At 48.4% G+C, this 10,154-nt stretch overlaps 2 protein-coding genes across 2 annotated transcripts; one reads left to right on the top strand and one right to left on the bottom strand.

Annotated features, from left to right (window-relative positions):
• The first annotated feature begins 274 nt into the window (after positions 1 to 274).
• On the top strand, positions 275 to 965 carry LOC127298452 (uncharacterized). Its single transcript, XM_051328297.1, has 2 exons — positions 275 to 360; positions 440 to 965. The coding sequence occupies exons 1-2, from the start codon at positions 286 to 288 to the stop codon at positions 797 to 799; spliced, it is 435 nt and encodes a 144-aa protein (XP_051184257.1). The 5' UTR covers positions 275 to 285; the 3' UTR covers positions 800 to 965.
• Positions 966 to 4,908: 3,943 nt separating this feature from the next.
• Positions 4,909 to 6,937, bottom strand: LOC127298450 (cytochrome P450 81Q32). Its single transcript, XM_051328295.2, has 2 exons — positions 5,858 to 6,937; positions 4,909 to 5,772 (listed from the first exon to the last, which is right to left on the bottom strand). Exons 1-2 carry the CDS (start codon positions 6,797 to 6,799, stop codon positions 5,155 to 5,157), a joined length of 1,560 nt encoding a protein of 519 aa, XP_051184255.1. The 5' UTR covers positions 6,800 to 6,937; the 3' UTR covers positions 4,909 to 5,154.
• Between the last annotated feature and the right edge of the window lie 3,217 nt (positions 6,938 to 10,154).

The following is a 10,154-nucleotide window of genomic DNA, read 5'->3' as shown; positions in this document are numbered from 1 at the left end:
CTTCCGAGCTGAACTTCGTGGTATTCTATTCTCTCACTAACTAGTACATCATCTACATTGCCATGTGCTCGCTTCAATTGTGTATGCTATGTTTGTCACAGCGGAAGGAGATCGAAAAAACAGCTGAGGAGTGCGAGGTTATCTGGGAGCAGAGCGGGACAGATGACAAGCATGTCGGACCGTTCGGTATTTCATTAAGGTATGATCACCAACTTTGAATGTACGCTACTATGATGTGGTGGATTTGTAACCATGAACGGCATGACGCAGAACACTGCACGAAAGATGCGGCGGTTAGCCAGCTTGCTAGGTTGCCGGGAAGCCGAAATCGCTACATCTTCCTCTTCAGAAGAGCGGGAGGTATGGACTATTTTGTTGCTGTCAAACATGTTCTTACTAATTTCAACTTTTGTAATCTCATGTGTTCGTGTTTGTGAAGATTCCTGAGGACGAGCTAATTCTGAGTCAAGGCATACTTCCAAAGCGTACCTCGAAGCAAGCCCCACGGTCAGCTTACCAGTTCAAGCCAAGGGGCAAGGCTCCAAACCGGTACACTCCGGAAGATTATGTCAACCGAGGAAAGAAGGTTGTCACTGAGGAGGATGACGGGCCGCGGCGGAGATCAACTTTGTCGAGGATGAGGAACGACGAGCCGTTCTCTTCAGATGAGGAGGAGGAGGAGGAGGAGGAGGAGCAGGAGCAGCAGCAGGAGCAGCAGCAACAACAGCCACGGCAGCGGACGAAGAGGATGGCCGTCCGGAAGCAGCCCGCGAGGACGGCACGTCGAGGACGCTACTAGGATGTGCTACGTGTTGTTGTGAACTCTATATTCATAAGTATCGATTTGTGAACCCTATGTCATTTCGAACCATGGTCTGTAATGCTACTTGTTGTTTGAATCTACGTGCTACAATGTGACCTATGAAGTGTTATATGTGTATGTCATGAAATTGCTACTTGTTGTGTCCAATGTTGTACTCGTAACTGTTGGAGTTTGGTAGGATTTTTCATGTTTTTAACACAAGTCAATGTGTGGCGCCCTTCCCACTGGCGTCACAAATGCTAGTGTGGCGCCCGTGGCTTCGGCGCCACACATGCCAACTTATATGAACTACTTGGTCGAAAACATCCAGGGGCTCCGGACGATAAGTCCTTAGCCGTTTTCGCGAGCCTCTATGTGTGGCGCCCGTGGCATCGGCGCCACACAGGCTAGTGTGGCGCCCGTGGCATCGGCGCCACACATCGAGCCTCGCAAAACGGCTAAGTCCCAGAGGAATTGTCTCACAGTATGTTTTGGGGGATTACAAGTGCATGTGTGACGCCGTTGGGAGGGGCGCCACACATGCTGCCACGTCGGATGGGCGCACCAGCTCAGCGGCGAGGGGGCCACGTCGGCTGGGTCAGTGGCGCCGGCAGGAGGGGAGCCACATGGGCATGTGTGGCGCCCGTGTGGGGGGCGCCACACAAAAGGGTTAGATTGGTGAAATAGTTTCGCCGGAGGGTCATTCTGTGCTTTTCTTTCACTTTTGGGTTATTTTTGTGTAAATCGCCAAAAAGAATCAGCCGAAAAAAAGAAAAAGAAATGAAGAAAGAAAAACTGTATTACCTGATGTTGTTGGGCCGAGGCCCATCTGGCCACTTTGGGCATGCACGGGGTGTGCGGTATCCTAGAAGTGCCGACCAGATCGGTGTTAAGCAGCCCCCGTCTGGGCCTACAGTACTTGGGAGAGGATGGGCCGGACTTTCTGTCTTCCCATGGTCCAATTCAGGCCGAACCCCTCAAAAAGGAAAAGAAAAAAAGAAAAAAGAAAAAACTAGGCCGTGCCCACCTTGTAAGAGCATCACTAGCATTACCCTTAAAACCGGAACCCTTAAAACCAGTTTACAGGTTGAGAAAAACAACTTTTAAGAACAAAAACAGAGGGCGCAGATTAGTGCCCTCAAACCCAACCCGTATAACAATCTGTTTTGCGGCAACACATTTCAACCTATAAAACATGGTATTGGCTGTTTCTTCCCAATTTGCATACAAACCAACCTGAGGTTAGGTGGTTAGGATGGTGGCTGTATCTCATAAAGGCGGAATCATCCCAATTTGCATACAAACCCATCAGAGTTCAAACTCCAGTTTGATATCTGTGTGTCTCATAAAGGCGGAATATTCTTTCAGTGGAAGGCGATATTCGCGTCGATAGCGAGACGCCTGTGGTGACTTCGTCAATATCAAGATTCGATCCGCTGGCTCAGTTTTCCGGAGGTGCTCATAGAGGTAGGATGTGCGTGTGTGCGTTCATAGGGGTGCGTGTATGTGAGCATCTGCGTTTGTACTGTGTTTCTAAAAAAAAGCAAAGTACCTTGCAAATACAACATTCAACAACAATAAATAATAGTTTCAAGCACGGTTTAATCATTCTAGTTATTACAACAATGTTTCTTGCAAATTTCAACAATTGTTCGACTCAAATAAGACATGGAAAAGTAAAACAAAGGTAGATCATTGGCGATGGCCATGTAGCCGCTAATGGTGCTCGACCAGATCATTGAGGAGCTGGTTGTGAGTGTTGGCATCTTTAATTTCCCAATGTGTTTGAAGAAAAGCTTGAAGGTGACTGAGGTTTCTCTCCGGCTGCACTCGGGTACCAACATTGTCGAAGAAACATGGAAAGTTTAACCCTCTCTCATCCTCGAGGATCATGTTATGTAGAATCACACAACGTTTCATGATGTTCTCTAAGGTTTTTGTGTTCCAAAAACGAGTTGGACCCTGAACAATGACAAATCTTTCTTGCAAAACACCGAAAACTCTCGCAATATCCTTGCAGGCTGCCTCTTGTGCCTTGGTAAAAACAGACTCTTTTCTTGTTAAAGGCTGCCCATGGACTTCACAAGAGTCGCCCATTCAAGATAAATTCCATCGGTGAGATAGTATCCAATTGTGTACTCATTGTCCATGATTTGTAATTGCACGTTGGGGCATCACCAGCAGCTAGTCTTGCAAATAAAGCTGATCTTTGAAGCACGTTGATGTCATTGAGTGTTCCCGGCAAACCAAAAAATGCATTGCCAAATCCACAAGTCCTCTGATGCCACGACCTCAAGCATAATGGTAGGATCATGGCTTTTACTACAATACATTCCATGCCATGCCTTTGGGCAATTTTTCCATGTTCAATGCATACACTCAAGACTATCAAGCATGCCCGACCAGCCCCTTTTTTCGTTCATCTCCATCAATCTCTTGGTATCTTGCTCATTGGGAGCTCGAAGATACCAATCATCATACAACCGGATGACCATCTTTGCAAACCTATGCACGGACTTCGTGTTTGTATCTTGACCAATGCGAAGATACTCGTCGTTATAGTCTGCGGGTATGCCATAGACGATCACCCGCAGCCGATATCTTTTGGAATGCACCAAATCCCATGGCGCCGACATCGTTTCTACAACGCTTGAAATAGTTTGAGTTGGCCTCTTAATCTTTGACGATTTTCTCGAACAAGTTACGATGCATTTGGTACCTTCTACGGAAGAGGCAGGGTGGGTATGTCGGAAGTAGTCTTGCATGAGTTGCTCGTGGCTGAGAGCGCGGTTCCGCGGGATGCAAAGGAGACCAATTTGTGACCCCTTCCTTTGATCCACTAGCTTCGCGTGGTCCTCGAGCTCCCTCCCGGGAAGGACGACGACCATCAACTCCATGTCGTTTTCTTGGAGTAGCTCATCGATGTCCGAATCGTCTGAAGACGACCAATCAGAACAATCCGACATCGAATCGAGCGCGTCGTCCATGTTCACCCCCGCACTCATATAAATACGTGAAGATGCAATTAATTCTATCTACCGGCCGGGACAAAAGGAAAAATGAAAACAATATAAAACAAGGAAAAAAAATCCATACCTCGATCTGGTTGGGACGCGGCGCGACGGCGGCGTGCGAGGGCTGGCCGAGGGCAGCAGTCACCACTGCCAGCGTGCGTCAGCCGAATCGGGGCGGGGCGGCATGCAACGGCCGAACCGGGCCGGTGCGGATGGCGGGGCGGCGTGCGAGGGCGGTCAGCCGCGGGGGATGCGGGGAAGTGGGGGAGGAGGGGCGAGGCCAGAGGAGGCCGACGGTGGAATTGGGCAGAGGCGGGGTGCGGGGAAAATGAGATGAAGTTTCAGCCCGCACTCGTGATTTCGAGAAGTAGGGGTCGACAACGTTATCGTCCACGAGCCTGTACAAGTGAGGGTCGACGAGGCAAAAGAGGGTCGGACCTCTAATTTTTTTCTCAGGGTTTACAGTTGTATAGGCACTGATCTGCTCCGCGAACACCCTTCAGTCCTAAAAAAACAGTTATTTGGAGGGTTTGTCCCTTTTTAGGGTTATATTAGTGATGCTCTAAGCATGCTTGGCGGTGGCCGGTGGGGAGAATATCACCCAACGATGATTTCAATGCCTTCCTTCAATGTCGCCTGCACCGGTGAGCCCAGTAACACTCCCTATAGCTACTTGGGGGCTCACACCTGCACGCCTAATAATGCGTCAACATCGTTTTGAGCCCAATAGAATCGTCGGCAACCCCGTGCCGACCGAGCCCTTCACGCTGGGTGCGAATCGAGGGCGCCATCACCCTTGTCCACGTAGGAAAACGCCTGCGGGGCCCTTCTGCCAGCCAAACGCGCGTGTTTCCCCCACCTCTTACCCCCGCCCGATCCGCCTCCCACCGTTCTGGATCGCGATCCCGCCATCGCCTCCCCCATGGTCGCCTTCCACCCCGCCTGTCCAGAAACTACCGACCATCGAAACCGCCGGCGCCTGATCTCAGCGCCTGGCCTCCTCGCCGGTAGTAGGAGGCTCAAAATATTGCACTGCCCAAAATACTCTGTCTATCGTATTGCTTTTTTTTTCCGCACTGGTAGAGTATATCATTGTCATACCTCAAGAATTTTTGTTCATATTCTTTTGAAACTATGAAATGCCATTTACGATTTTCTTTTAAAAACAGGCTCCATGTAGCCCGAGCTCCAAAATACCATACTCGTTGAGTACTACCATCTAATGGAATCTTGTTGCAAGTATTCTTTTCCACAACAACACTAGCATGTTTGCACCACTGCCAAACATTTTTGAACCAATTTGTTCTTCCCTTTCTTCAGAAACCTGGGTTTACTCCATCAAGTGAAAGCAGAGAGCACGCTCTTGACGAACTCGCGGGGCCGGCAGAGAGCCGCCAATGGCGTCGCCATTGGCATCGTCAGCCCAGCACCTTCCGCCATGTCGACGGTGCCACCTTCACCAACATCCCACTCGAAGCATTGCAATAGTGCTGCCAGTGTCAGGGGGACTAGGCGCATCGCCAGTCCCTCGCCGGGGCACCGCCTCCGACCAAGCCCGAACGGCAGCATGGGCGCTGTGACCGTGTCTCTGTCCATGAACCGCTCCGGCCTGAACTCCTCCGGCGCATCCCAGATATTGCCGTCCCGGTGGATCGCCCACGCGTTCACGAGGATCATGGTGCCGCGCCGGACGCGGAAGCCGCCCACCGTGCAGTCCTCCATTGCCTCGTGCGCCGGGATGACCGGGCCGACAGGGCGGAGCCGAAGGGTCTCCTTGACAACACATTGCAGGTACGGGAGGTTGCTGATGTCTGACTCCTCCACCAGTCGGCCCGTGCCGACAATGGCGTCTATCTCGGCCCTCGCCTTCCGCATCGCCTCCGGGTGCGTCAGCAGCTCCGCCATCGCCCACTCGGTGGTCAGCGCCGATGTGTCGGTGCCGGCGGTGAGCAGTACCTGAATATCAAGATGGGCACTGTAACGGGCCAAAATGGCGCACATGGCGGTGTCACGAATGCAGTTTGCAGAAGAGGGTACTCACCAAGAGGATGCCTTTGACGACGGTGTCAGTGTAGTAGTCGGGATCCGTTTGCTGATGTTCCATGAGCACGTCGATTACGCCCTTCTTCTCCACGTCTCGGCCACCGTCGTTGCGCATTCGCCGGTGGTCGTCGATGAGGCCAGTGACGAATGCGTCGCGCTTTGTCTGCAGGCTTGCAAGTGCCGCCACGACGCCGCGGAGGCGGTCGACCCACCGCAGCGCCGGGAAGAAGTCCCCGAGGCTGGGCGCGCCGCTCACCGCGAACGTCTCCTCGACGATCTCCTGGAACCTGCGCACATCGCCGCCGGCATGCCGGCGCGCGGTGATCGCGCGCAGCATCACGTTGAGTACCAGCTCGAAGAGCCTGGGCCTGAGGGTGATCCGACCGCCGCCAACGGTGGCGTCATGGAGCAGGTTCTCGACGAGGGACGCGACCTCGGCGCGGCGGTCGGCGGCGAGCGCGGCGAGGCGGGAGGACGAGAAGAGCTCGACGGCGAGGAACCGGCGCAGGCCGCGCCAGTGGTCCCCGTGGGAGGCCCACACGACGGTGGTGCGGCCGTACCCGAGGTGCTCCGCGGCAAGCAGCTGCGGCCTCCCCGCCAGCACGGCGTCGTGCGCCGTGAAGCACTCCTCGGCGGCCGCGTGCGCCGACACGAGCAGCGCCCGGCGGAAGCCGAGGCGGAGTGAGAGGAGCGGCGCCGCGTTCGCCGATGGGGCCCCGGCGAGCGCGGCCAGCGAGCGGTGCAGCGGCTTCTTGAGAAGGTGGAGGTGGCCGAGCAGCGGGAGAGATGGCGGGCTGGGCGCGCTGGCGCTCCCGTCCGTGCGCCGTCGCCTCGGCAGAAGGAAGACGGCGGCGGCACCGGCGATGATGAGGAGTAGGAGGAGGAGGACGCCGCCGGTGGGCATTCCCTCCGCGGTTGCGTCCATGGATGGAGTCGGCATTGTTACCACCACGTCGAACTCGGAAGCTCGTGGTCCTTGCTACGACACGTAGTTGATCTGCGGTAGAGTGGCCTGTATAAGCGCAGTGGGATGGGATCCCATGCCTGCAGGAAGGGAATCGTCTCAGCATGCGTGGACAAATTAACTAGCTAGCTAAGCTGATAGTTCGTCTATCGGTAAATTTACAATGGAAGAAGCGTCACGTCCTGGGAATCATCGGGATTGGATTGATGAAGATAGATTGCTGGGAGGGCACCACGTGACGGGTGCGGAGGGCGGTTCTTCTTTCCTCTCCGGTTTTTCGCGTTTTTTTTGGTTCAGTTACGAGTGCTGGGGCGGCAAGTAAGGTGGCTCATACGGATTTACTGGTTGATGTGGTTGATTTAATTCAAACTATCTACTAGTTCATAATTTTGTTACGGAAGGTAGTGTATTCATCAAAACGTGGGCAAATATTTTCAAACAAAAAAGGTTAAAACAAGGCGATACATTATCACTAGTGCTATTTAATATAATGGGTAATATGTTTGCTATAATAATAAAAAGTGTAAACAATGATGGTCAAATTGAGGTAGTAGTCCCGCACCTAGTGTATGGTGAGCTGTCAATCATTTAATATGGTGACGATACGATTATTTTTATGGAGCATGATCTTGAAAAAGTAATAAATCTGAAGTTAATAATTATTTTATCAACCTTTCGAGCAGCTTTCAAGTCTAAAAATAAATTTCCACAAAAATGAATTGTTCTGTTTTGGCGAGGCAAAAGACGTGGCCGAGCTCTATTCTGAACACTTTGGATGTGTGCAACGTTAGTTTCTATCATCTACATAGGAATTCAGAATCTTTATCAGGACTTACAAATGTTGAGTGGAAACATGTTGAGGAAAGATTATAAAAGAGATATAGTAGTTGGAAAGGATAATTGCTTTCACTTGGCGGAAGTTTAATTCTCATAAACTCAATACTAAGTGATATGTCTCTTTCTTCCAACTATCTAAAGGGGTCTTACAAAGGTTGGATTATTTCCGATCAAGATTATTTTGGCAAGGTGGTAGTGAGAAAAAGAAATATGGACTCACTGAATTGAGTGTTGTATGTCGTCCTAAGGACCAGGGAGAGGGCTCAAAATTCATCACATTGAGGTCAAGAATAGAGTTGTCCTTGGAAAATGGCTTTTAAGCTTTTGATCGAGGAATGGGTTTGACATAATCTCTTAAAGTGGAAATATATTGGCTCTAGTGATTTTTCTTAAGTTTATTAAAAACCTGGTGACTCATACTTCTGGGATGGTCTTGTGGCGACGAAGAAACACTTCTTTATGGTTCCTTCAGAATTAAAGATGGCCTTGAAATTAAATTCTGAGAATAAGTGACTAGGTAATGCTACACTCTAAGAATAGTATCCAACTATGTACAACATTGTTCATCACAAAAGTGATATGATCGCTAAGGTGTTGAAATCTTCACCACCAAAATGTTTAGAAGAGATCTCATGGGTACTAGACTTGCTTCATGGAACGCCTTACCGCAACGCTTGGTTTCGATCCACTTAATGCAAAGGACAAATGGGTTTCAGTAAATTCTATATGAGCGTATAGAGCATTAATACAACCGGGATGTGATAGTCGATAACAATAAAAAAATCTAGAAAAGAAAGATATTACCGAAAACTTGGTATCTTCATAAAGGTGCGATTCTCACCAAAGGTAATTTTGTAAATCGCAATTGGAACATAAATACAAAGTGTGTGTTCTATCATCACGTCAAGACCATTAAACACTTATTCTTTTGGTGCAATTTCGCTAGATCTATATGGTCACTAATCTAAATAGGGTTGACCTTATACCCACCATGCAACACATTGCAAGTATATTTGGCAACTAGCTAAATGGTGTGGATAATATGTTTAAATTGTTTATAAGGGTTGGAGTGCATGCAGTTATTTGGTCGCTATGGCTATCTAGAAATGACAAGATTTTTAATTATATTTTTTTTCTCTTACGCAGGTTATCTACTGGTGGCTCCATTCATGGTCTTCTCTACAACGTGTGAAAAATCACTATCTATTTATGGAGGTGTCTACCAAGTTGGAAGACATGAAGAGGGATATTTTTATTCAACATGGATGACATGCAATCTCCGGATTGGACCACCATCACCTTAGGCGCCTAAATAATACCTTAGTGGATCTTTTGTACTGTGCTATGTTTTTTCGTTTTTATTCAATTGAATTCGAACGATTGTGTGCATCCTATCTATGCAGGGGACGGGTATAATGCTTACATCTTTTAAGTAATAAAACGCCTTTTTTATCGAAAAAACTTGAGTTTTCAAAATTAATACAATCTGCCATGATTAATTTTGTAAAAGATGTTGTACTGTAGAAATTTAAAATATTTATCACTCAAATGTTAACACCTAACAGATGTATTAGAATAATTAACTTGAAAACATTATTCCGACAGTATGAAGTTTTCAAGTCAAGTTTCCTCTAGGGACTATTATGTGGTCTCCCCTTATGTAACCATAGGAAAGTAACATTTGCTCCTCGAATTTAAAAAGCACCTCATCCCGCACCAGGATTTTTTTGAAATGGAGGCCAAGCTCCACCCTTTGCATTGATGCATACATTTTATTTATTAATTTTATGCAACCAAGTGCTAGGTATATCTTTTCATATATGTATCGGAATATGCTAGAGTATAAATTATATCGTGATATCTAGTCAATTTCCATAATTCAGTCGTAACAAAATATGACCTACTAGGTTGATTATATAAACACGTAACTGGTACGAGAAAACTTACATGGTATCAAAGCGGTTAGTCGAATGATGTAGATCCTAGATTCATCCACCACTCTCAGCACCGCACTACACTCGGGGAGATTATCACCCCACCGCGGTAGCGCGACACCTGATCTCGATCGAAGACTGGATTGGTTTTTCTGATCAATTTCAGTTTTTGGATTAGATGCATTTTTTTTATTACTAGATAGATCCAACTAGCCACAAATCGGTCGTGAACATGAGACACTGAAACACCGAGGTAAAATCTGCTCAAGCCCCGCACCTAATGCGAGTACGACTTCATCCGTGGTTGCACCAACATCAACACTGCACCAAAGAACATCTACAAGCTATATGACTATGCTAGGTGCACAATCACTGTCGACCACATCTACGAGAAGTGACATCAACATCGCCGACACACAGGCCTGTTGGAGATATGCCCAAGAGGCAATAATAAATGGTTATTATATATCTTTGTGTTTATGATAATGTTTACATATCATGCTATAATTGTATTAACCGAAACATTGATACATGTGTGTTATGTGAACAACAAGGAGTCC

The sequence above is a fragment of the Lolium perenne genome, chromosome 5 (genome assembly GCF_019359855.2).
Source record: "Lolium perenne isolate Kyuss_39 chromosome 5, Kyuss_2.0, whole genome shotgun sequence".
In the NCBI taxonomy this organism is placed as follows: Eukaryota; Viridiplantae; Streptophyta; class Magnoliopsida; order Poales; family Poaceae; genus Lolium; species Lolium perenne.
Note: the sequence above shows the minus strand (reverse complement) of the source record. Positions and strands in the feature narration are given on the sequence as shown.

Excerpts from the sequence above, each read along its gene's own strand:
- LOC127298452 (XM_051328297.1), top strand. The coding sequence starts at position 286 with ATGCGGCGGTTAGCCAGCTTGCTAGGTTGCCGGGAAGCCGAAATCGCT. Across the intron at positions 361-439 it reads CCTCTTCAGAAGAGCGGGAG|ATTCCTGAGGACGAGCTAAT; the intron begins GTATGGACTATT and ends GTGTTTGTGAAG.
- LOC127298450 (XM_051328295.2), bottom strand. The coding sequence starts at position 6,799 with ATGCCGACTCCATCCATGGACGCAACCGCGGAGGGAATGCCCACCGGC. Across the intron at positions 5,773-5,857 it reads TCGTCAAAGGCATCCTCTTG|GTACTGCTCACCGCCGGCAC; the intron begins GTGAGTACCCTC and ends CTTGATATTCAG.